The following is a 27,877-nucleotide window of genomic DNA, read 5'->3' on the forward strand; positions in this document are numbered from 1 at the left end:
GACATAACTGAGATTATGCTCATACAAGTAAATTGGAAAAAATGAAAAGTGAAAGTATTATTACAAAGTCATCCTAGATAGTACATTAATCAAATAGTTTTTTTTTTTTTCTTATTCAGCATCATAACAAGTTCTCTAGTAGGGTTTTTGATATAAGAGAATTTATTGCTTAATGATTAGCAGCTTTTGAATGACTTTTCTATTAAAGAATTTTTGTTTCTATTTTTTTTAAGTCGTCGCACAATTAAATTTGTAATTTCTTCCAAAAATGTTTCAATACTCTCCAAATTTTTCAATTTATTAAATACCTAAAACTGATTTTAAAGCTGTTGAAATGTCAAGAACCTTTTTAATCAGCTAAAAAATAAAAAAGGAAAGATAAGACCAGAAAAAAAAGGAATTCATTAGATTTGTTGTTCATTTGTAAAAGTGCAGTAGTTTACATGGCATTTTTCTGTTAATTGATTATATATCAAAATATTCTGAATATTCTTTGGCTTAACATAAGCTTATTATTTAATGGACAGGCATAAGTTTTATCATAGTAGACTAGGCCAAGTGCTTTTTAAATTAAATTCTTCTCTCTGACTGTGTAATCAAAGGATATTTGCTGTGAAATCAAAAGGAAATATAGTGCGTTGGTTTGTTACTCAGAATTTTGGGATGTTGCCTGAACATTTCTGACTGGTTTTAATCAATAATTATTGATTTGTCATTTGTTATTTTATCTGAGTTGTTTCATGAATCTGTATTTTAAATGTAATAATATTAAATTTAGCAAATTCTTTGCAGCCAACATAAATTAGTGATCTAATTTATTTTAATATTGTAGTTTTTGGGGCAGCAGATTTCAGAAGCACTTATCCCTGATTTAAATCAAATAACTGAATGTTCAGATCCAGTGGAGCTTGGGAGGTTGCTCCAGCTTATTTTAGGTTGTGCGATCAACTGTGAAAAGAAGCAAGGTAAGTGAATTTCAATCATTTGAGGATTTCTACTTTCTAGAAACAATCTACATTGCTATACAAGCTAGCATTAAAATATACTAATAAAGCTTGGCAGAAAGCACCCTGAGATGTAAACCAGAAGATCTGAATTCTAGCCCAACTTTGTCATTGAAAAGTGGCATACCTTGAGTGTCCTATTTGTACCTGGATTTTGATATTCATATTCAGTGGCTAAATTAAAAATATTTTAGTTTAATTAGTTTAATATATCCAGTACATTAAGATTTAGTGGATAGTCAATAAAAATTGTACTTATTCATCTGATGCATTATGTCTGTTTTACATGTAAGAACTGTATGTGGATTTAGTTTTCATAAATAAATATTCAGCTACTAATTTAGAATTCAGGTTCCTTAAGCTAATATTCTTCTCTTTTTAGAAGCATATTTGTCCAATATATGCTCCAGATGAGTAATCTAATGATATAAATGGAATTGGTGCATCATATTGGTATATCTAAACACAGCGATCCATATTTTGCTGAGTACAAAAGGATCATATTTGGTTGCATGTAATGATAAATGATGAACTGAACAGGCCCAGACCTCCCTCCCTTGAGGGCTTAAATCTGTCTGGGTGGTGAGACTTTTGATGCTGATTTTTCTTTTTGTGTGATTCATCCAAAGTTGTTCTTAGTACACCACCTTTATGAAAGAATAATGTTGAGTACTTAAGTTTGCAAAATACAAAATACTTCAAGCCAAGGCCTTGGAAAACATTCAACATTGTCTAACTAATGAAGAAAGGATATAAGTTGGGATAAACTTGATAACAAACTCTGAAAAGAGAAAAATAAAATACATGAAGTTAATTGTAGTTTATCAATTATGAAAGGACAATGACTGGGTGTCAGAGAATTTTTATATTAGTCCATCTCTACTATTTACTAGAAGCTTTTTTTCTGTGACAAGCCAGTATTTCTCTATAGGCTTTTATTTCTCACTTAGACATAATGTTAAAGATCCGTATATTGGGTTTTTCATAAAAGCAGGGACATTTGCTCATAGAAAGTTAATACTTCTCTAAATATTTAATCATAAATTGACAAATAGCAATTTATTTATAAAGCTAGTAATTTGTTGTTGTAATTATGATTTTTTTTTCATTGATTAATGCTTTGTTAATGTTTTAATTACTGGTTATTTATAACTTATTTTTGCTTAATTAATCTTACCAGGTTTGAACGTTTTATTATCTTTTTCAAAGAGCAAACGTTCAGCTTTGATTCTGTTTTGCTGTTTAATTTTGTTGTCCTCTTTTATCTCATTCATTTTTCTTGTGAATTAATCAGCTGTTCCTGTTCTAAGCTTGTAATTGACATAAGTGCTGATTTTGCCTCAAAACGATTATTTTGTTGTATCTTACAAATTTTAATATTGTATGTAATATTTCCATAATTTACTTCTAAGCATTATTGAGCAATTTTGTCCCATTTTTTAAAAGGAATTCTATTCCTATATGCATAACTTTATAAAAGCTTTCACGCGTTTGTACTTTGCCATGTGAATTGAGTTTCAAAATGATTTCAAGATATTGCAACAATCTCAATCCTGAAAGAATGGACTCATTTGGTTAACATTACTCAGTTTATCTTGGTGAGGAAGAAAGACATACTTGTGGACAAATAATGTATTTACCTAAAGGATTATCTGTGGGTAAATGAGTTTTTATATTCTCTTAATTTGATGGCTAAGGTACCACGTGTAAAGAATAGATTTGTTTTCAGATTTGATTTTTTTTTTTTTTTAAATCACAGAACATATTCAAAATATAATGACACTGGAAGAGTCTGTTCAACATGTGGTCATGACTGCTATTCAAGAGGTAAATTATATCATGTTCCTATGAGTATAAAAATCCTAAACCAAATTATATAAAACTTATGGTTTTCTTTTTATGAACTTGCTATTTGTTGTGGGCCTACTTGCCCTTAGCTAGTAGGTCTTCCTCCCCCCCCACCCCCCCCAAAAATAAAAGGCCTTTAAGCTCAATTTTAGTGTCTCTTCATTTTAAAAGCTGGCTAATAAATTAATATTGTGAAGTTCCTTTAAATCAGTGGTCCTCAACCTTTTCAACTCCAGGGACCGATTTTGTGGAAGACAATTTTTCCACAGACCTGGGGCGGCGGAGAGGAATGGTTTTAGGATAAAACTGTTCCACCTTAGATAGTCAGGCATTAGATTCTCATAAAAAGTGTTCACAGTGGTGTTTGTGCTCCTGTGAGAATCTAATGCTGCCATTGATTTGACAGGAGTTGGAGTCCAGGTGATAATGCTCTCTTGCCTGCTGCTCACCTCCTTCGGTGCAGCCCAGTTTTTAGCAGGCCACAAACTGGTACTGGTCTGTGGCCCACGGGATGGGCACCCTTCCTTTAAATAACTTCAACTAAGCAGGAAATGCAGGATAAACAGTCTCTGACCAGACAGGAATTTTTCATTTTTCTTTTCTTTCAGCCGGTTATAACAGTCTTTCCTGAAATTTTCATTTTCACCATATGCATTTTCAAAATATTAGATCTGTGAGCAAATATGGTGGTACTTAGGTTTCAGAGCCAGGTTAAGTTGGATTAAAGCTAGTCTGGTTATCTAAGTGGAGCCAGGAAGGATTCAGAATTAATGTGGTGCGGTGTTGATTCTTAGTATCAGCCTAAGGCTGAGGTGAAGTACAGAGGTAACCTTATGAAAAGCGGCGTTTGGAAGGGGCATGACTTGCAGAGCAACATCATACAGGACTTTGGTAGGCTGTATTCCCTGAGTTTACATTGTTGGTTTGGATTCGGAGCATCCCTATACATAAATAAATCTGCCTTTCATCTCAAAGAGTTATTTTACAGCACCTTTTTTTCATATAATTGTAATTCCTGCTTTTAAAATGACTTCTCAAAAAGGCTGCATTTAAAAAGTAGTAAGTTATAATGTATATGAATCACTTAAAAATTATTTAATATATTCACTCTTCATCAGTAATATGTCTTTTCAAACGTATTGAAATTTTTCAGTACACAAGTATTTTGAATATATGTATTTAAAGCACAGTTTATTTACAGTGCCCTCACTAATACGCTTCAATTTGTGTTATTAAATTAAACCTCTAGTAAAGTGTTTATTTGAATAGTGTTCTAAGGACCCTAAAATTAAGAGAAGGAAAAGCCAAATATAAACCATTTTACTGTCCTTTCAAGAAAATATATTTTACTTCATACACATCACATTATTATACTTAATTTTACTATTTTAATTTCCTAGTTGATGAGTAAAGAAATATTAAGCTCTCCTCCAAATGATGCTGTTGGAGAATTGGAGCATCAGGTGAGTATTTTAGTATGGAAGAAAAATGTTGAAAGCAATGTTACGGTTTTTTTGCCAGTTACTCTCATAAAGCTTACAAAGAGAGCATATACAGGGATATTTTTTTCCATGAAATTAAGTTTATTCTTCTGTAACATCCCAATTGAATGGAAGTGGTGTTGGTCTCCAGAGATTTTTGTGATCATGTTGAAAGAGTTGAGTGGCATTGAACATTCCTTCTGACACTCGTAATGTGTATTTGGCCCACACTGTATGGTTATACAGTGAAATAGAGGACAATTAAAAACAAACACTGCTAAGTTTTAATGTGCCTAATAATGTAATTTTTTTCCCTGTTGCTATTCTCTCACTTGATATTGAAGAAACAGCTCAAAGTCCCTATACTCAAGGCTCCTTTCCCTGGTTCTGTTTCAGAACTGTTTTACAGGGGGAAAGGACACTCTTTTCCCATTTATAACCCTATCTGGGTTATAGGGTAGATGATAAGAGGAGAGGCAAATACATTAAATATTTTTTCTGTTATATTTTTAGACATTTCTGTTTTTATGAGTGTAACCAGTCATCTCAACAAGTACTTCAAAAGGGCATGTTTAAAGAAATAATTTATTTAAATGTAAACATGCTGTGTTTTTTTCTAAACTTTCTGTCTGTAATAAAACTAAACAATGCCTCCTCTAATACTTGTAAAAATATTTTACAGGGATTAACATAAAATTTACCTCTGCAGGACCATAGCCTTCAATGTAAATGAGGCCATGTAAATATAATTCACACAAAGAGAACAAATTAAGACTCATTTGTTAATATGTAAATTTAAAAAATTATTTCCCCATCAGTGTATATGTGTGTTAAGAGAAGAGTGTATTTTTCTATTTGTGTCCAAACACAATTTACTAAGATTTGGGACACTTTATATTTCAGCTTAAAAGAGCCTTGGAAGAACTTCGGGAAGCACTAGCAGAAAAGGAAGAGCTGAGGCAAAGATGCGAAGAATTGGATATGCAGGTATGGGAAAAACCCTGAGCTGAGGAAAACTTAAAGTTTGCAGAAGTTTTGTATTGTAATTCATTAGCTGGTGGTATGTTTTGTAAATTAGGGTTCACTTCATGGAGGGAATATTAAAAGGATTTCTTACAGGCTTGAATATTCAAGCATTACTTTCGTAAATATTTTTTCTCTGGTAGTTGAAATTTGCTGGCTTAACTTTCTTTAAGAAAATTACTAATTGTAGAATTTCAACTATTTAGATAAAGACTCAGTTTTCATTTTTGTAAAATGGGAAAGTTAACATTTCTACTTCAGATTGTGTATGTAAATATTAAATAGAGGGAATTTATGGAAGCATTAAGTGGTACCTGACACTTCCCCCCCAATAAATTTAAGTATATATTTATATGTCTATATGTATGTAGTCTCTCATGCCAAGTTTTTGCTAACATGTATGTATATATAAACATGTATGTATATAATCTTGGGTTCATATGCACATGTATTTTTAAATGAACTTGGCATAAGCACCAATAATTAGTGGTTAAGAGGGTAGATTTTCAAACCAGGCTACCTACATTCAGAACCTGGTCATGTTACTAGTTGGTTATATGCTCTTGGGCACATTACAATTACTCTGTACTTCAGTTTTCTCTTTTGAGAAATGGAATGATGATAGCGTGTATCTCCCAGAGTGGTCACTGGGGTCATGAGCGCTTAGAGCCTGGCACAGAAGTGCTATGTATATTGTTTGCATATGTTGTTACCATTACATCAAAATACAAATGTGTTTATTATGCAATAAGTCTAGAAAAAGGTGTACAGAAGGTTCAGTGTACCTTCATGATATGCTTTCTGTAAATGACTTCTTTTGTTGTTTAAATAATGAGCTAAATATGTAGTTGATTCTCTGAAAAGTGTAAGGGCAAGGAGCAAAGGTGTGGTAGCAATATCCTTGCTAGAGGAAGTAAATATCTAAAATGACAGGGCTGTATAATGCTTCTAACCCTCAAGAGTTTGCAAATAGGAAAAAGGTAAAGACTTGGTTAGGATGACTAGCCACTTAGGGCAGTGGGAGCACTAGAATTTAGATCTTCTAATTTCCTCTGTAAAAACCAGTCGTCTGTATTTGAATGAAGTAAGCATCACAAGTAGGGGAAATTTATTCTGTTCTCCTTTGCAACTTTCCTAACTACACATTGTAACATATACCTTTAAACACATGCGAAGTACCTGAAAGGTGTTATTTTTAAATAGGATCATATTCACCCTGTAAAATACTTCATAGGAAGAATAGAAGATTGAGCTATTGAGCTATTACCACTCTCTTGTGGAATTAGGTACAGTTTTCTGAGAAATTCTTATTCAATAGAGAACACAATATGTGAGGACAAATGCAGTGCTCTGGCACGTAACCCAGTGCTAACTGGGGATTTCATTTATTCAGTCAAGCACATCTTACTCACATCCAGATTTATTTTCTTACAGTGAACACACACCAGATGAAACTACCAAAATGTTACTTTTTGTAAGTTTATCATACATGAGTTGCAGTAATTTGCTTGTTTGTTTAACTACAACCACTATTTTAATGATACACTAAAGATAACACTATTTAGTTTTTTCAGAAAAATCTGCATTATATGCATGTTGGTTGTGGATTTTGTTTCTAAAATTGGCTTAGTCCAGTAAATAAATGCATTAAAGACTTAAAGCAAACTTAAAGACTTAAACCAAATAAAAACTTAATAGGATCTTTGAAGTCTATTTAACTGTTCATTCCATTACATCTAGACTCACCAGGAACTACATGTTAAGATATTAAGTTGAAGTTGAAACATGATGTTTTGCATTAAATTTAAGATATGCAAATTTATGTAGAGAAAATGTTATATACCCTTTAATATTCTTTCGCCTAACTAGTATTTAATTATATGGATTTGTTTTATATTATACAAGATCTCTTGATTTTGTCTTTTGATATTGACAAAATTATTTGGATATTCTTATGGTTTCAAGTCTGTATCTGCCTCCCCTGCCTTATTTCTTATGTTTTGCCACAGTTAACCCATTGTGCTTCCTTGTAATCAAACAGTTTGGTGGGGAATGGGCTTATTGAATGTCAAAAAAATAAGTTTAAAGTGTTTGTTACCCCAAGTTTTGTACATTTGTAAACTCTAATTACATATGTGAATGTTATTACTCTCAAGAAAACCCACAAAATTCTACATTAAAAGATTTATGTGTTAGTAACAAAAAATGAAAGATATATGATCTGGTTTTACGTGAAAAGTGCAGAAATCCTAAACAGAGAGAGACAGAGGCAGGTGCAGATTGAACTTATCACCACGAGAGCTTGTTGAAAGAGTTGCCTGGAACCCCTACCCCATGCTCCAAGTCCTGCTCCTAGGGTGGGAACAAGGAATGTCCCTGTCTTGCATCCCGTTTATTCATGTCTTTACAAGAGATGGCTCTGGAACCATGCTGAAGCATATGGATAGGAACACGATTGGTTATTCACCAGATGTTCAAAACTAAAATTTGCCCTTGGTCGTGTTTCTTTTTAGAGGAGTCCTACCCTGTTTTGATGACAGAGGGTGTTGTTTCTCCTCTGTCAATCATTTTATAATAGCCCCTACACTCAAACTACAATGAGATACTCTTTTCTTTGTGCCCTACCTTTACCCTATGGTGTGCTTCTATCAAAGCACCTTCAACATATTTTACATGATTGTTTATGTTTCTACCCTAAAGGTCTTAAGGGCGGAAACTTTTATTCTTTTTGTATCTGAATCATTTAGAATTATTATGCATGACAGGTAATAGTAGTCACTAAATGGCTTACATATAGGCATGGGTGCATGCACTGAATTTGGGAACAGAAAATTATTTCTTTATATTGTATGCCCAGGGACAGTTTCCCAGACTTCGTATTTTTCATTTAGAAGACAGTGTAACTTGCCCGAGTACTGTGTTCAGGGCAATGACTTGATGTTAATTTCCTATTAGTTCCTTGTGTCAACATGCAGTCATATTTACATAACTGGGTTGAATTACATGTTTTGAAAATATGGATAACAAACTTGTCCAGTAATATATTGGAAATCAGAATAGGTTTTTCAAACTAATTCTTAATCATATGTAAAACTTCTGTTCTTATGAAAAGACACAGCCTTAGCTATACATTTTTAAAGGTGTTTTTAAATGGAAAAGAAGTAGAACCAGGAGAGAAAATCATGCATGTTTTAAAAGTATGAATACAAAAAAATTGCTCCAGGTACTGATGTTGATGTGGTTCTATACTAAGATGTTTTTATCCATTTTAAATCATAAGCAGTTTCAATGTGCAAATGGAAAAAGCTTTTTGTTATTGATTCATTAACCAAATGTGCTTACTTCTTGAATATGTGATGTGTGACTAATAATTTTATAATCTGAACCTATCATGATAACTTTGAACATATGTGTGTGTATTTTGGCTTAGTAGGTAACAGCATTCTAAAAATTAGTTTATACCTGAAAGGGGAAACAAATTAATTTTTTGAAGTTTCATTTGTGCATCAAATTTTAGAGACTTAAATACATTTTCTTCCCCAAACAAAGGCAGGCATAGCATTTTAAAGATATATTTACTCTATTTTCTCCATATGTGTATTGATTTGATTTCTTTTGTTTGACTTAAATCTCCTAGATTCTGAATTCCGTATTCAGAAGGATCTTTAGAACTCATCTAGTATGACAGGCCAAGCTAATTAATGGCTTAGTCTGATTTAGAATTCAGAACTCCAGACTTTATTGAGAGTTTTTGTTTGTTTTTTCTACTGGTGTTTATGTGTGTGTATTTGTTTCTTAGGTGACTACACTTCAAGATGAAAAGAATTCACTAGTTTCTGAAAATGAGATGATGAATGAAAAACTTGACCAGCTGGATGGCTCTTTTGATGATCCAAACACAGTGGTTGCAAAAAAGTATTTTCATGCACAGTTACAACTAGAACAATTGCAGGAAGAAAACTTCAGGTAGCATTTTTAATAGAAATCATTTTATGGAGTTCTATTATGCTAGTAGCAAAAAATCACAGTATCAACAACTAGTTATTAAGCATTGTTAAGCATTTTTAGGATATTGATTAAGCTCCTGAAAATACCAAATGGTATAAGCGAAGTGGTTCCTGCTCTCACAGGGCTTATGGTCCAGTTAGGAAGTGGGAGATACATATAAATACAAACAATTTAAATATGCATTAAGGACCAAATCAAGGCCATAGGAGAGCCAATAGGGCTTAAAGGGAGTGATTGCTGAAACCTGGGAAGAATGGGGAGTTTTCCACATAAGATAGGTGACCCTGTAATAAATGGAAAAAATATAAATCATAAGCTAAGTAGATGCTTTTCATTTTAACTTGTATCTTTCTTTAATAAAGTCATGAATGCTTATCTTTAACAAAAATTGATTATCTTTTGTGTGCTTACCACTGAGCCTTAAACTAGAAGACCTTGTGGACAGGCACTCTAATTGTACTATGCATATATTTTTTTTCTTATTTTTGATGCAACTTCAAACTCACAAAGTTACCACTGGGGACATGGTGGGGATGGAGACAGCAAACCACCATGCCATGTATGTACCTATGCAACAATCCTGCAGGATGCAGGATGTGCACATGTACCCCAGAGCCCAAAGTACAATTAAAAAAAAAAAGTGAAGGAGAGATTATTTTTCTAACAAATTCCCAAAGCAAACGTTTTTGGCCCACATTTTCTTGTTACTTTAAGGGAAAAAGAATTTATCAAAAAAATGATGGCCAAGGTAGTTCCATACATATATAATATATATGACATATTGATATATACTATATTGATATATCAATATAGTATATATTAATATACAAATTACTAATATATAATATATTAATGTATTATATTGATATATTACGATATTATTTTGATATATTAATATATACATTATGTATGTGTGTGATTGTGTGTATAAAATATATATTTGCCTTAAATGGAAATAAAAACAAAATTTAACAACAAAAAATTACAGGAATACTACAAGAAACTTCTTTACACCTTTTACTCAGATTCAACAATGATTTTACAGTCTCTCCATTTGCTTTAGCAGTCTCTGTATATAGTCATAATTTGCATACTTTTTTCTCAGCTATTTGAGAGTAAGTTGGATACATGTCTCTTTACCCCAGTATATTACAGTGCGTATTTCCTAAGAATGAGGACATTCTCTTTTAAACTGCATTATTTCCACATTATTGTGAAAAATGATATAACCATTAAAATTAGGATCTTTTTCTGGATTCTCATTTCATTTCTGTTAGTAAATTTCTTCATGCCTATATGACACTATATTATTGTAGTTTTAGAGTATAACTTTTGAGATCTGGTAGTGTAAGTATTCCAATTTTGTTCTTTCTTTTCAAAATTTGTTTTGGCTATTCTAAGTGTTTAGCATTTTATCATAAAATTGAGAATCAGCTAGTCAGTTTCTATTAAAAACCTTTATACTCAAGTATTTTATGTTTTTGATGCTATTGTAAATGCAATTTCAGAATTATGAAAATTTGCTGCTAATATGTAGATAGATGTGCAATTATATATTGAAACTTTGATCTTTTATCTTGAAACTTACATCTTAAATATATTGAAACATATATCTTGCAAAAGTTTCTTGGTTCACTTATTTAGCTAGTAGTGTGTTTAGATTAAAAAAAAAAAAATCTTTAGTCCATTCCTGCTGCTTTAACAAAATACCTTAGACAGAGCAATTTATAAACAGTGGAAATCTACCACTCACTGTTCTGAAGACTGGGAACTCCAAAATCAAGGCACTGGCAGATTCAATGTCTGTCTGAGGGATTGCTCTCTACTTCCAAGATGGCTTCCTCTTGCTGCATCTTTAGGTCCCTTTAACAACTTTTATAAGAGCACTAATCACATTCATGAGTGCAGAGCCCTCATAACTTAGTCACTTCCCAAAAGGCCTTACTTCTTAATACCACCAGAATGGGAATTAGGTTTCAACATGAATTTTAGAGGAACAGAGGCTATGGAATCTACAGTCATCTATCTATTAATAGAGCTGTACATCTTCCTTTCATTATTTCTGTCTTGTGTTTATTTCCTTGCTTTGTTGCAAGAGCCGCCATCTTTGCTTTGTTCCTGGTCTTAGGGGGATCATATGCAATTAGGAACCATCAAGTATAATGCTAGCAGTAGAGATTTTCTATGTGCCTTTTGTCAGATTAAGGAAATTCTGTTTCCAGCTTGCTAAAAGTTGTTTTTTGGGTTTTTTTGTTTTTTCAGTCATGACTGGGTGTTGATTTTTGTCACATGATTTTTCTGCATCTTGAAAAGATGGTGTAGTTTTTCTTTTTCATTCCTTTAATATATTGATTCATTTTTGAATGTTAAAAACCTACAATCTGGAGATAAACCACTTTGTTCATATTTTATTATCCTACATATATATATGACTAGATTCAGTTTGCTAATAATTTGAAAGAATTTTTATGACAATCTTTATAATAGATATTGATCTGAATTTTGTCTCTTGTTCAGGATTTGTTATCAGAGTTCTGCTAGTCTCATAGAATAGCAGGCATATTCTCTCTTCCTCTATTTTCTGAAGGAGTTTATGTAAAAATGTTGTTATTTCTTTCTTAAATATTTGATACTGTTAATCAGTAACACAATTTGGGCCTATAGTTTTCTTTGTGAGTGGGTTTTTACTGACAAATTATTTCTTTAATGGTCATAGGGATTTTCAGATTTCCTATTTCATCTTGTGTCAGTTTGGTAAGTTGTATTCTTCAGTGTATATGTTTATTTAAGTTATTGAATTTATTGACATGAAGTTGTTCATGATATTCTCTTCTTTTCCCTAAAATTCAGTGTATATGTTTATTTAAGTTGTTGAATTTATTGACATGAAGTTGTTCATGATATTCTCTTCTTATCCTTATACTGACAATGGCAGATGTGATGAGATACCCTTTTACATTCCTAATATTGCTTGGGTTTTCTTTCATTTTTCTTGATCACTCTTGCTAGAGGTTCATCAGTTTTCTTCATCTTTTCAAATACCCTTTTTTGGCTTTCTATATTATTAGTTTTAGATTTCTTTTTTTATACTTACTTTGGATTTAAGTTTCTCTTCTTTTTCTAGCCTCTTAAAGTTGAAACTTATTGATTTTAAGCCTTTCTTTCTAACATAAACCTTTAAAACTGAGAGATACTGGTTTAGTGTTGTCCCCCATATTTGATTCCTTGTCTTTTTGTTATTGTTTAGTTTGAAACATTTTCTAAAATTTATTGTGATTTTTTTTCATTATACAGTTATTTTTATTGTAGACATATCAGGTACACAGAATAAAAACTTTACTCTCTAGAACATGAGAAGTCAATAGAAAAAAGATACAGAAATGGAATGAACATAAAAATGACTAAGCATGTGATCTTCAACCACATTCATATAGTTTTTAAACTAATCTTTTACAATTAAAAAGTCACTTATTTGAAACTATAGAATTTATAGATGATGTGTGCCATGAAAGTATTAGTTTAGAAACTTACAAAACAATTTTAGTGGTGGTATTTATGTGTGGAGAGAAAAATGTGTAACTATCAAGTATTTCAGAAATGCTTTCTAAACTTGAATGACATTTATTCAGTATGATATATTCTTTCCCTACTCCATTCTAACTGTTTAAAAACTACCAAGTGAAGTTATAGAAGTTAAAACAATAAATCTGGCATCTTTTCTTTCTTACACAATGTATCTTCTCTTACAAATGGGGTTATTTAATTAAGCATCCTTCTTGGTAACCCCAGTTATAATCAAAAGAGGCCATGAGACCACAGACTACCACTGACGAAAAGAGACAGTGCAGACACTTTGATCAATCAATAGGCAGTCCAAGGAACAACAGAACACGTCTAGGTAACATGAATTTGGCAAGAAAGCAAGCTAAACCTCCTGTGTCTTAATATTCAAAGTGAGTCATTCTACACAATTTTTAACTTTCATACTAATCCAAGAAAGCGCCCCCCCCCCAAAATTATTCTGTTTAAAGGTCGGGAGGATCGTAACTTTTAAAAACATGTCAATGCAAACATACACATTTTAACTAGAATAACTCATTTTCTAATAATGCATCATTACTGTTCTTATAGTTAGTAAGGTGAACAGCCTAGTATTATAACCTATTTATATTTAAGGAACATAGTAAACTAGCTGACAAAATTTACCTATCTTAAAAGAAAAAACTCAGTCAGTTGAGATTCAAACAGTAGGATTAGCTTTCTAATGCAGAGGACAACTCTGGCCATAACATGAATGTTAGGAAAGAAGCTCACTGCCATGAATACTTAAGATACATAGGTACTTGGTCAACTTCAGTCCTAAGGGCAATATAAAGCTACTCCAAACAAGACACCCCACAAATCATAAAAACCCAATTCCCTATCAGAACTTTAGTTCTCCTCTGTCATTTAATCCTCAGAGTACATCCGGCACAGTGCTGCATTAGGGCGGCATACAAAAGCTTCAGTTTTTCTTCCCAACTCCATTAGCTGTTCTAATGAAGACATGCAAGGATATTTTTAACATATCTGGCAATTTAGAAGTTTTCTCTTGAAGATGTTGAGAACGTCTCACTGGTGTTAAAAACTTCAGCTCCTTAAATGCGCAATTTGTTTCATCAAACTGCACATTCTTTTTCATACTTTGCAAGTATGGCGTAGTAGACACATTATACTTAATTAAGGAACTTGTCCTCATTTCTGTATTGGGGGTTTTAACGTCATGGGTTGAATCTTTTGTTTTGCTGTCTTGTTCTTTTTCACCATCTTGCAAAAGCACATTTATATGATGTTTACTCTCCATTTCCAGTTTTTCTGGATCACATCAACACCTGTATCTTCAATACTGACTTCTATGACTAATTCCTTGGTTGCACAAGCCTTCTCCGTATTTTCTTCCAAATTAACTTTTTCTTGACTCTTCATTGTTAGAATATCTACAATTGTGTGTCGCATCTCTTCAATAGGCTGAGCCCCTGCCAGAACAGCTTTCCCATAGATTGCAATAATATTTTCAACAAGACTTGTCTTGTTCCATACGTACAAGACATATCCAATACTTAACAAGCTTTTTGGCATCTGGAATATTTTTAATCAGGTCATTAACTGTGACCAGTATATCTTCTTTTGGACATCCCTCATTAATCAAGTTCAGGCATTCAGAAAATGTGTTGTTTACTTTTTCAGTAAATAATCTTTGTTCATCTTCTTCTGCCATGGTAGTCCAAAAAGACCCAACTGGCTTTTCTTTTTGTCCTTCAGGCTCATGCTCAATGACTACTGAGTTCGGAGGCCTTTTTAGCACTCTTCCTTTGCTAGCTTTCCACTCACTCAGATGAGCTTTTCTCTCTTCTGCGGTTTCTTTGGGATGAGCTGATCTACCAACAGTTGCTTTTCCCGTAGTATGTCTTCGCTGGCCAATGGGCTTCGACTTTTCTATCAGTTTGTCACTAGACAATGAAGCAGGCCTGGCCACAACTTCAGATGCTATGCTTCTTGACAGTTTCTTAGTTCTGATTATATCTGGACAAGAACTGGTTTTGACACTAGGTAAAGCTGTTTTTGATTCTAACAGTTCTTTTTCACGAGGTACTTTCCGGATTGTAACATGGACAGAGGTTCTACTGATGCCTTGTTTCACAGTGTCTTGGGTATTACTGTGATGACTTCTAATTGGACGTCACACAAGTTGTGTGTTTTGAGATGTAGTGCTTACAGATTTCGTGGTGGCTGTCATACTTGAGGATCTATTACTTTTCACTGTTACACTGCTGGTGTTTACAGGCTGAGGCTTTGTGGCTTTAGGGACAGTGGTTGAAAGTTTCTTTGTTGTTTAAGAACTCTCATCTTTGACTTGTAGAGGTTTTCTAAAAGAATTAACCTTAGACTGAGCAATCTTTCCATGGTAACGTCCAAGTACAGGTTTCTTGGGCATGTTCGTATCTTGCTTTGGTTTTTCTGCAGTGTTCTGTTTCTTTTCACTATTGTTTTTAAGGTGAAATGCCTGGCTTAATGTCATATGTGTACTTTGGGGATCATCTTCAGTTAGTAATGACTGCAGAGTTTGATTAGTATCCTTAGGTTTATGTGTGTCAATTACTAAAGTGGAATTCATTAGTTCATTTGAAGGTTTTAAAGGAATACAATTTCTCCGCACTATTGTACTATTTTTGCTCCCTGCAGGTCTCTTCACATTTTCATTATCAGCCATTTTTGTTTTAAGTTTCAGCAGTTTAGTCGCTTCCTGAACTTGGTCCTCATATGTCACAGCTCTCTGACCTCTACTGGATAACATCTCGTTTTCCTGCTTGTATGCAAAAAGTGTTTTTCTTCTCAACAGGTGTTCCTGGAGTTTTTGTTTTCTATGCTCTTTGAATGCAGACTGGGCCCTCTGACTCCGGGGCAGCTGCAGGTCCCGGGGCATAGCTGGAGTACTCATTGTAGCCTCGGGTTGGGAGCTGCGTCTCCGCTTTGCGTCTATGTAGAATTTTCTCCTATTGTGATTTTTTTCTTCACTCAAAGGTTATTAAGAAATGTGTTAATTATAGATTTAAAGCTTTTCTAGACTTCTTATTGTGACTGATTTCTAATTTAATTAACCTTTATTACTAGAGAACATGTTCCATGAGATTTCAAACTTTTGGCATTTATTGATACATATTTTATTTATCCTCATGTATTTTATCGTGTTGAGTGTTATATATACATTTGCAAAAAATGTGAGCCTTGTAAATTTAGGCTTAAATGTTCTGTAATTGTCAGTTATATCAAGCTGGTCATTCAGATCTCTTCTTTATTTTTACTGATAATTTAGTTTTATCATTTATTGGGAGATGTTTTAAAATTTTCAGCAATGATTATGGATTTGTGGATTTCTAATTTTGGTTTTAACAGTTTTTGCTGCTGGTATTTTTTTTAAAACTTGGTTTTTAGGTGTGTATGCATTTATGATATGTCTTTCTACTGAATTAACCCTTTTAAAATTATGAAATATCTCTTTATTTTTGGTAGTACTTTTTGTCTTAAAACTTACTTTATGTCAAATAAATGTAATCATCCCAGTTTTCTCTACTTGCTTCTTGCATGACATTTTACTTTTCATCTTTACTTTTCTCTGTCTTTATAGTACACTATTTCATAATTAGCATATTCTTGAACTTTGCTTTTTTCTCTCTGATAGTCTTTACCTTGTGTTTTATTCATTTATCTTTTTTTGTGATTATTGATGTGGTTGTATTTAGATCTATTAATTTGCTATTTTTTATTTGTCCCATTTGTTCTTGTGTTCTTTTTATCTGTCATGCCTTCTTTTGGGTTAATCAAATAATTTTTTAATATTTGATTTTAATTGCTGTATTCTTATTTTAGTTTTTGCTTGTTGTTGCTCTAGAGCAGGCATCCCCAAACTTTTTACACAGGAGGCCAGTTCACTGTCCCTCAGACCGTTGGAGGGCTGCCACATACTGTGCTCCTCTCACTGACCACCAATGAAAGAGGTGCCCCTTCCTGAAGTGCGGCGGGGGGCTGGATAAATGGCCTCAAGGGGCCAAACTATGGCATGCGGCCAACGGGCCATAGTTTGGGGACGCCTGCTCTAGAGCTTCTAAATTTGTCTTTATCACAATTTATACAGTTCATATTTTTACCACTTTACGTGCAATGTGTATTTTAAGATGCACAAGATATTTCTCATCTTTTGAAATTAAAATTTGCTAGAACTAGGTATAACTAAATACAGTGTTTCAGGAATGAAACTAAAAGTTCAGATCATTGAGTTTACTTCTCATGTCCGTTTCAAAATTAACAGCTGAAAAGTATCTTATTCCTTTAGTTTGTCCTTTCTCAAATATAGAATTTAAACTATTTTAATATTTTCTTCTAAGCTCAAGTTTTGGTAGGAAAACAAATCATGGAAGTTATGAATACTTACTTTTTTTTGTTGTTCAAGGCTTGAAGCTGCAAAAGATGATTACCGTGTTCACTGTGAAGAACTTGAAAAGCAGCTAATCGAATTCCAGCATAGGAATGATGAATTGACTAGTCTCGCAGAGGAAACAAGAGCCCTGAAAGATGAAATAGATGTTCTTAGGTATGGCATGTCTTAAAAAATATAATTATGCCATTTCTAAGTTATTGTTTTCTCAATTTGAGTATTTCGTATTTTAACCAGGAATTCATAGGATTATTCCTGTGTATGAAGTATTTATCAGTTTTTAATCCAGGCTGATAGTTTTAACTTCTTTTATGTTTGTTGTTTGGGCTTGCAGTTCATGGATAATACTCAGTTCTTATGAGGACATACTCAATTCTTATCACATTAGAACCCACAAACCCCAAATGAGACCTTTAATTAAATTTTGTAAATGGAGTAGTTATAGATACATTTCACTTGACCTCCTTGTACCTGTCATTATATTTTGTGACATTTTTGTATAAGGGAATATATTCTCAATCCGTATTTTGACATTTGATTAACTATAAATCAAATATAGGCAAGAATTCTAACTTTTTATTAGGGAGGATTGTCATTTGGCAATATAACATTTATGGTTTTTTCCTATGAAATTTTACTCAGTACACACTCTGTTCACATGATCTTTATATTTTTTGTTAATTTTTAATTAGTTATTTTTTGTAGTTCCAAACACTCATTTGAAACAAAATTTTTGTAACCATTGATTTGGGCCTGCTTGTGATAGTGAAGTGATTTGGTTTAGTCATTTGTTGGTTTATTTATGTATTTAAGTCAGGTAAGCACAACTCCAAAGGGAAGGGCTTTGCCCGACAAGTTTTTAATTTAGTCAACTTTCTAAATACACTATGTCAAATACTTAAGAACAAAAACTATGCTGAATGTTACACACAAATCAAGGTTGACCTGTATGCTGCAGAGCAGCTGAGTTGTTTAGTTTTATGTATAAAATCATTTTTTGAATTCATTGTGCTAATATATGAAACAGTTTGCTAATTTAGTGTGTCATATTTGAAGCATTTCATTTGATGGCTTTATACCAAAGAGGTTGAATTTTAGATGGATTTAGGCCAGAGTCTGTTTCCAGAGTTCTCACATTTTCCTCTTCGATTTCCTCTTCTCAGTCACTCTCATTTACTTTTCTTTTTTCTTTTTTTGTGATAGTTTGGAAGATTCATTTTACAGGAAGAGTAAAATTACGAATATATGCTAGTTTTTATACAGTAATACTTAGTCTTTATTATTATAGGGCTACCTCTGATAAAGCAAATAAACTGGAGTCAACAGTTGAGATATATCGCCAGAAGCTACAAGATCTGAATGACCTTCGCAAGCAGGTGAAAACTTTACAGGAAACCAACATGATGTATATGCATAATACAGTCAGCTTAGAAGAAGAATTAAAAAAAGCAAATGCAGCACGTACACAATTAGAAACATACAAAAGGCAGGTAAGAAACATCTTAATTTTTAATTGATAAAAGGCAAGAGTTTAACTTTGTTACTCTTTTTGATTTCTTAAGAATGGTACAGAAATTAAGATGCATTGCTTATAATAAGCTACGAACTTATTTTGATGAATTTCTTTCTTTAATTTTAATTCAAGGATTGATAATTGAGTTTGAGTTATCTGGGTCTTTTACCTTTTTACTGCCTTCTGATATTATTTTTTCTTTTGAGATTTTATTGTTTATTAGTATTTCTGGTAAGCAGGGTTAATGCCTAGTAAATGGATCTGTAATCTAAAACATTCTGTTTACTATTTACCAAATAACATTAGGAGGCTGACTTTTATTTTTTTTAGGCTAAATTATTATTTGAATATTTTTAATTTTATGTTAATTCTTATCTACATGTTCTTTTCTGCAAATATTTAGAACTAGACTGCAATTTTAATATATTTCATTCCTAATCAGTTTTTCATTTACTCAATTCTGAAAGACTATTGACATTTATACATTTATATGCTTATAAGGACTTTTTTTCTTTTTGCTTCTGACATTAGGTTCAAGATCTTCATGTTAAACTTTCCTCTGAATCCAAAAGGGCAGACACACTAGCATTTGAAATGAAACGGCTTGAAGAAAAACATGAAGCTTTACTTAAGGAAAAAGAGGTAAACATAAATATAATTGCTAAGGAGTATGTCATTGTCTTAGATTTTTACTATCATTCCTCTTTCTGTGATGGTGATGATGTCTAACAGTTTTGTCTCCCTCCAGATTGAAATTTTTGACATAAAAGAGTCTTGCAAAAATGACTTGCTTCTTTGTTCCGTTTTTTTAGTTTTCTTCACAATGGTAGATGAAATTATAAAGGCAAGGCCATAAGTCTCAATGAATATTTTCTAACTCTGGACTGTCAATTGCTTGAGATAAAGGACCATAGATAGATAATAATTTTGTGACAGCTTTAATAAAATTTAATTTACATACCATAATTTCACTTATTTAAAGTATACAGGTCAGTGTTGTTTTTTTTAAATACATATTTTATTGCACTTTAGATTCTGGGGTACATGTGCAGAATGTGCTGGATTGTTGCATAGGTACATACATGGCAATGTGATTTGCTGCCTCCATCCCCTTCACCTATATCTGGCATTTCTCCCCATGTTATCCCTCCCTAACTCCCTACCTGCAGCTGTCCCTCCCCTAGTACCCCACAACAGACCCCAGTGTGTGATGCTCCCTTCCCTGCGTCCATGTGTTCTCATTGTTAAACACCCGCCTATGAGTACGAACAAGTGTTTGATTTTCTGTTCTTGTGTCAGTTTGCTGAGAACGATGGTTTCCAGGTTCATCCATGTCCCTACAAAGGACACAAACTCATTGTTTTTTTTTATGATTGCATTGTATTTCACGGTGTATATGTGCCACATTTTCCTTGTCCAGCCTATCATCGATGGGCATTTGGGTTGATTCCAGGTTATTTCTATTGTAAACAGTGCTGCAGTGCACATATATGTGCATCTTTTTTTATAATAGAACGATTTATAATCCTTTGGATATATACCCAGTAATAGGATTGCTGAGTCAAATAGAATTTCTATTTCTAGGTTCTTGAGGAATCAACACACTGTCGTCCACAATGGTTGAACTAATTTACATTCCCACCAACATGTAAAAGTGTTCCTATTTCTCGATATCCTCTCCAGCATCTGTTGTCTCCAGATTTTTTAATGGTCGTCATTCTAACTGGCATGAGATGGTATCTCAATGTGGTTTTGATTTGTATTTCTCTAATGACCAGTGATGATGAGCATTTTTTCATATATTTGTTGGCCTCATGTATGTCTTCTTTTGAAAAGTTTCTGTTCATATCTTCTGCCCACTTTTGGATGGGTTTGTTTTTTTTCTTGTAAATCTGTTTTAGTTCTTTGTAGATTCTGGATGTCAGCCCTTTGTCAGATGGGTAGATTGCTCATTCTGTTGGTTGCTGGTTCACTCTAATGATTGTTTCTTTTGCTGTGCAGGAGATATGGAGTTTAATTAGATCCCATTTGTCTATTTCGGCTTTTGTTGCCAATGCTTTTGGTGTTTTAGTCATGAAGTCTTTGCCTATGCCTATGTCTTAGTTGGTTTTGCCTAGGTTTTCTTCTAGGGTTTTTATGGTGTTAGGTCTTATGTTTAAGTCTTTAATCCATCTGGAGTTAATTTTAGTGTAAGGTGTCAGGAAGGGGTCCAGTGTCTGCTCTGCACATGGCTAACTAGTTTTCCCAACACCACTTATTAAACAGGGAATCCTTTCCCCGTTGCTTGTTTTTGTCAGATTTGTCAAAGATCAGATGATTGTAGATGTGCGGCGTTGCCTCCAAAGCCTCTGTTCTGTACCATTGGTCTATATCTCTGTTTTGGTGCCTGTATCATGTTGTTTTGGTTGCTGTAGCCTTGTAGTATAGTTTGAAGTCAGGTAGCGTGATGCATCCAGCTTTGTTCTTTTTGCTTAGAATTGAATTGGCTGTGCCGGCTCTCTTTTGGTTCCACATGAAGTTTAAGGTGTTTTTTTTCCAATTCTGAGAATAGTGTCATAGGTAGCTTGATGAGGATAGCATTGAATCTATAAATTACTTTGGGCACTATGGCCATTTTCACAGTATTGATTCTTCTTAACCATGAGCATAGAATGTTTTTCCATCTGTTTGTAGCCTCTCTTATTTCCTTGAGCAGTGGTTTGTAGTTCTCCTTGAAGAGACCCTTTACATCTTTCATTAGTTGTATTTCTAGGTATTTTATTCTCTTTATAGCAATTGTGAATGGCAGTTTGTTCTGGATTTGGCTCTCTTTAAGTCTGTTATTGGGGTATAGGAATGCTTGTGATTTCTGCACATTGATTTTGTATCCTGAGACTTTGCTGAAGTTGCTTATCAGTTTCAGGAGATTTTGGACTGAAACAATGGGATCTTCTAGATATACAATCATGTCGTCTGCAAATAGAGACAATTTGACTTCCTTCTTTCATAATTGAATACTCTATTTCTTTTTCTTGCCTTATGCTCTTGCTAGAACTTCCATTACTCTATTGAATAGGAGTGGTGAGAGAGGGCATCCTTGTCTAGTGCCAGATTTCAAACCAAATGCCTCTGGTTTTTGCCCATTCACTATGATATTGGCTGTGGGTTTGATGTAAATAGCTTTTATTATTTTGAGATTCATTCTGTTGATACCTGTTTATTGAGAGTTTTTAGCATAAAATCCGTTGAATTTTCTTGAAGGGCTTCTCTGCAACTATTGAGATAATCATGTGGTTTTTGTCTTTGGTTCTGTTTATGTGGTAAATTACGTTTATAGACTTGCTGTGTATGTTGATCCAGCCTTGCATCACTAGGATGAAGCCTACTTGATCATGATGGATAAGCTTTTTGATGTACTGTTGCAGTCAGTTTGCCAGTATCTTATTAAAGATTTTTGCATCTGTGTTCATCATGGATATTGGCCTGAAGTTTCTTTTTTAGTTTAGTCTCTGCCATGATTTGGTACCAGGATGATGTTGGTCTCATAAAATGAGTTAGGGAGGATTCCCTCTTTTTTTATTGTTTGAGATAGTTTCAGAAGGAATGGTGCCAGCTCCTCTTTGTATGTCTGGTAGAATTTGGCTGTGAACCTGTCTGGACCTGGACGTTTTTTGGTTGTTAGGTTATTAATTGCTGCCTCCACTTCAGCCTTGTTATTGGTCTATTCAGGGTTTTGACTTCTTCCTGGTTTAGGCTTGTGAGGGTGCAAGTGTCCAGGAATTTATCCGTTTCTTCCAGGTTTATGGAATAAATGGATAAATTTATGTGCATAGAGTTGTTTGTAGTAATAAATTTACATGCATAGAGTTGTTTGTAGTAATCTTTGATGGTAGTTTGTATTTCTATGGAATCTATGGCAATATACCCTTTATTGTTTTTTATTGCATCTATTTGATTCTTCTCTCTTTTCTTTTTTATTAATCTGGCTAGTGGTCTATTTCATTGATCTTTTCAAAAAACCAGCTCCTGGATTTAACGATTTTTTGAAGGGTTTTTTGTGTCTCTATCTCCTTCAGTTCTGCTCTGATCTTAGTTATTACTTGTCTTCTGCTAATTTTTGAGTTTTTTTTGACCTTGTTCCTCTAGCTCTTTCAATTTTGATGATAGGGTGTTGATTTTAGATCTTTTCTTGCTTTTCATGTAGGAATTTATTGTTATAAATTTTCCTCTAGATACTCCTTTATATGTGTCCCAGAGATTCTGGTACATTGTATTTTCATTCTCATTAGTTTCAAAGAACATCTTTATTTCTGCCTTCATTTCATTGATAGCGAGTCAACATTCAAGAGCCAGTTGTTCAGTTTCCATGAAGTTGTGTGGTTCTAGTTAGTTTCTTAATCCTGAGTTCTAATTTGATTGTACTGTGGTCTAAGATACTGTTTGTTACTATTTCCATTTTTTTTTTTTTGCATTTGTTGTGATTTACTTTCAATTATGTGGTCAATTTTAGAGTAGATGTTATGTGGTGCTGAGAAGAATGTATATTCTGTGGATTTGGAGTGGAGAGTTCTGCAGAAGTCTAGGTTTGCTTGGTCAAAATCTGAGTTCAAGTCCTGGATATCTGTGTTAATTTTTCTGTCTCATTGATCTAATATTGACAGTGGAGTGTTAAAGTCTCCCACTATTATTTTGTGGGAGTCTAAGTCTCTTTGTAAGTCATTAAGAACTTGCTTTATGTATCTGGGTGCTCCTGTATTGGGTGTGTATATTTTTAGGATCGTTAGCTTTTCTCGTTGCATTGATCCTTTTTACCATTATGTAATGCCCTTCTTTGTCTCTTTTGATCTTTGTTGGTTTAAAGTCTATTTTATCAGAGACCAGGATTGCAACTCCTGCTTTTTTTTTTGTTCTCCATTTGCTTGGTAGATCTTCCTCTATCCCTTTATTTTGATCCTATGTGTATCTTTGCATGTGAGATGGGTTTCTTGGGCATAGCACACTGATGGGTTTTGACTTTTTATCCAGTTTGCCAGTCTGTATCTTTTGATTGAGGCATTTAGCCCATTTACATTTAAGGTTAATATTTTTGTGTGTGAATTTGATCCTGCCATTTTAATGCTAGCTGGTTGTTTTTCCCATTAGTTGACGCAGTTATGTCATTGTGTTGATGCTCTTTACTGTTTGGTACATTTTTGGAGTGAATGGTACTGGTTGTTCCTTTCTATATTTAGTGCTTCTTTCAGGAGTTCTTTTAAGGCAGGCCTGGAGGTGATGAAATCACTGAGCAATTGCTTGTTTGTAAAAGATTTTATTTCTCCTTTGCTTATGAAGCTTAGTTTGACTGGATATGAAATTCTAGGTTGAAAGTTCTTTTCTTTAAGGATATTGAATATTGTCCCCCTCTCTCTTCTGACTTGTAGGGTTTCTGCAACAGGTAGCCTAGTCACAGTCTGCCAGCAGAGGTGTTGCTGAGCTTCTGTGGGCTCTGCCCAGCTGCTGTGCAAACTTCTTTGTGGTTTTATTTATAGAGGTATAGTTAGAACTGCCTCAGTAATGGCAGATTATCTCAGTAATGGCAGACTGCCTCAGTAGTGGTGGACTGCCTCGATAATGGCTGATACCCTTCCCGGCATAGAGCTGGACTGTTCTGGGTCCAGCTGCACTTGCTGTGAAACTCTCAGTCCAGAGCGTTTCAGATTGCTGGTCTTTGTGGGGATGGGACCTGCTGAGCCATTTCACCTGGCTCCCTGTTTCAGCCCCCTTTTTTAAGTTGAATGGGTGACCCTGTCTCCCATGCATTCCAGGTACCAGTTGAAACGGCTGCTCAGATTTGTGTGAGTTTTTGTGCGGAGACCCACAGCGCCAGCTGAAACAGCCGTGCTGGAGACTCTTGGTGCTTTTCAGCCTGGGGATCTCCTGGTCTGTGGGCAGTAAAAACTCATTTGGAAATACAGTGATCACTCACCCTCTGTGTTCTCTCTGGGAACTGCACTCCAGAGCTGTTCCTATTCATCCATCTTGGATTGTCTCCCACAAGTCGGTGTTTTTTAGTATATTCACTGAGTTGTATTACCATCAACCTAATTATACTTCAGAACACTGCCATCACTCTAAAAAGAAATCTCATGCTCATCACCAGTTACCTTGTACTCTGTTCCTCTCAGTTCTGCTCTTTGCAGCTGTTAATCTACTTCCTGTTTACAGATTTTCCTAGTCTTTCTAGAATATGTAATCATACACTTGGTGGTTTCTGTGACTGACTCTTTCAAGGTACATCCATGTTGTATCATGTATCAGTGCTTTATTCCAAATAATGCCCCATTGTATGGATATACTGCATTTTGTTTATTCATTCTCCAGCTTATGGACATTTGGGTTGTTTCTACCTTTTAGCTGTTAATGAATAATGTTGCTATGAATGTTTATGTACAAATTTTTATTTATATATGTTTTCATTTTTCTTGAGTATATATGTAAAAATGGTATTGATGGGTCATATGTTAACTATGGTTAACTTCACATCCTTATCAATACTTACTACCTTTTTTATTTTAACTATCCTAGTAGATATAAAATGAAATGTCATTGTGTTTTTGATTTGCATTTCTCTACAGACTAATGTTGTTGAGCATCTTTTATGTACTTATTATCCATTTGTATATCTTCCTTGGAAAAATGTCTCTTAAATCCTTTGCCCATGTTTTACTTAGGTTATATGCTTTTTAATTATTGAGTCAAAAAAGTTTTTTTATGTATTCTAGATACAAGTTCCTTGTCAGGTATATGATTTGCAATTTTTTTTTCTATTCTATGTGTTGGTTGTCTCACTTTCTTGGTGGTATAGTTTGCACCTCTAAATATTACATTTTGATGAGATCAGAGTTACTTGTTTTTCCTTTTGTTGTATTTCCTTTTTTGGTGATGTTTCTAAAAAAAAAAAATAGATTGAGTAACCTAAGGTACTAAGATTTACCCTGTGTTTTTCATTTAAAAAGCTTTTTAGTTTTAGCTCTTGTAGTCTGTGATCTGTTTTGTATATGGTGTGAGGTAGACATCTGGCTTTATTCTTTTGTGTGTTGATACCCAGTTGTCCCAATAATCACCAGTTGATAAAACTATTCTTATTGCATCAAATTGCCTTGGTATTCTTGTTAAAAAATCACTTGGCCATGATACTTTAATGGAATGGTGTATACATGTCTTTATACATTTGTGAAACTCCATAGCATGTATTAAAAAAACAGTGAACCCTAATATAAATTATGGGCTTTAGTTAATAACAGTGTATCAACATTGGCTCATTAATTCTAACAAATTACCATACAAATGCAAGATATTAATAATAGAGGAGACTGAGAGTGAGAAGAGGGTAAGGGGAATATAAAGACACTCTGTATTTCCTGCCCAATTTATCCAAAACCCTAAAACTGCTCAGAAAATAACCTCTATTCATAATTTAAAAGGCTTAAAAAATCATTTGTCCACAAATTTAAAAGTTTATTTGTGGTCCTTTAGTAGTCTATTATTGGTCTTTATGTCTAATCTTATGCTAGTACCACACTCATATATTGATTATTGGTTACTGTAGTTTTGTAGTTTAGGAATGGAAAGGGTAAATTTTCAAACTTTATTATTCTTCAAGGTTATTTTTGTTATTCTGATTCCCTAGCATTTTCCTGTGAATCCTGAAATCAGCTTGTCAATTCTTGCAAAAAAAAAAAAAAAAAAAAAAAGGCAGCTGAGATTTTGATAAGAACTTACTGATCTGTAGATTAATCTAGACTAATTTAGAAATGTTATCACTTAGTATTATTTTCCTGATCCATGAATGTGGTATACCATTTCATTTATTTAGATCTTAAGTATCTTTCAACAATATTTTGTAGTTTTCAGTATGCAAGACTGGTACCTTTTAAGCATTTATTCCTAAGTATTTCATTCTTTTAGTTGTTATTTTAAATAAAATTCTTTTATCAATATCACTTTTTGATTTGTTAAGTGCTAATATATAGAGATGCATTGGAGTTTTGTGCATTGATCATGAATCTTCCAGCCTGGTTGAATTTGTTTATTGGTTATCACAGTATTTTGGTAAGTTTCTCAGGATTTTCTATATGTAATATTAGGACCTCTGCAAATAGAATTGTTTTTACTCCTTTATTTGCAGTCTTGATACTTTTTATTTTTCTTGCTAAGTTGTACTGGCTAGAATTGTCAGTTCAATGTTAAATAAAAGTGGCAAGAACAGATACCACTTTTTTGATTCTGATCTTAGGGGGAAAGCATTGAATTTTTCACCATTATGTATGATATTAGCTGTGAGTTAGTTGTTTTTGTTTTTAGATGCCCTCTATAAGATTGAAGAAGTTTCCTTCTATTCATAATTTGTTGCCTGCTGTTATCATAAAAGGGTATTGGATTTTGACAAATGCTTTTTCTGGGTCAGTGAGATGACATATAGTATTTGTACTTTATTACTATGATATATTACATTCATTTTTGCATGTTAAACTGATCTTGCATTGCTAAGATAAATTCTACTTGTTTATAATATATACTTTTAAAAAATATGTTGGCAGATTCAGTTTGCAAATATTTCATTGAAGATTTTTCCATCAGTATTATAAGGGATATCGGTTTGTAATGTTCTTGTGAGGTCATCGCCTGGTTTTGATATCACTAGCTATCTAGAGTGAGTTGAGAAATTTTCCCTGCTTTTTTATGTTTTGGGAAAGTTTGTGAAAATTGTCATTAATTCTTTAAATGATTTGTGGAGTTCAGTTTTCTGGGCTTGAGCTTTATTTGTAGGCAGTTAATCAATTACTAATTCAATCTTTTTAGTTGCTCTAGGTCTATTCAGATATTCTATGACTTCTTGAGCTTGTGTTACTAGTTTGCCTCTTTTTAGAGATTTGTCCATTTAATTTATCTAATTTATTGGCTTACTGTTGTTTATTGTTGTTTCTTCTCTATTTCTGTGACAAACAAGAGAATTTTGGTAAGTAGTGATATCCTCTCTTTTATTTCTGATTTTGTAATTTGAGTTTCT

The 27,877-nt window shown here is 33.4% G+C and overlaps 1 protein-coding gene and 1 pseudogene across 1 annotated transcript in view; one reads left to right on the forward strand and one right to left on the reverse strand.

Moving 5' to 3' along the window:
* Positions 1–27,877, forward strand: part of HOOK1 (hook microtubule tethering protein 1) — a 68,721-nt gene that overhangs the window by 16,735 nt on the left and 24,109 nt on the right. Inside the window, exons 5-12 of the mRNA XM_010348363.3 lie at positions 833–965; positions 2,764–2,831; positions 4,253–4,315; positions 5,237–5,320; positions 9,156–9,322; positions 17,352–17,492; positions 18,625–18,826; positions 19,381–19,491. Coding sequence (XP_010346665.2) covers positions 833–965; positions 2,764–2,831; positions 4,253–4,315; positions 5,237–5,320; positions 9,156–9,322; positions 17,352–17,492; positions 18,625–18,826; positions 19,381–19,491 — 969 coding nt within the window. The remainder of the gene's footprint in view (positions 1–832; positions 966–2,763; positions 2,832–4,252; positions 4,316–5,236; positions 5,321–9,155; positions 9,323–17,351; positions 17,493–18,624; positions 18,827–19,380; positions 19,492–27,877) is intronic.
* On the reverse strand, positions 13,734–15,876 carry LOC101041778 (cytoskeleton-associated protein 2 pseudogene; annotated as a pseudogene).

Source organism: Saimiri boliviensis, chromosome 11, assembly GCF_048565385.1.
Source record: "Saimiri boliviensis isolate mSaiBol1 chromosome 11, mSaiBol1.pri, whole genome shotgun sequence".
NCBI lineage: Eukaryota > Metazoa > Chordata > Mammalia > Primates > Cebidae > Saimiri > Saimiri boliviensis.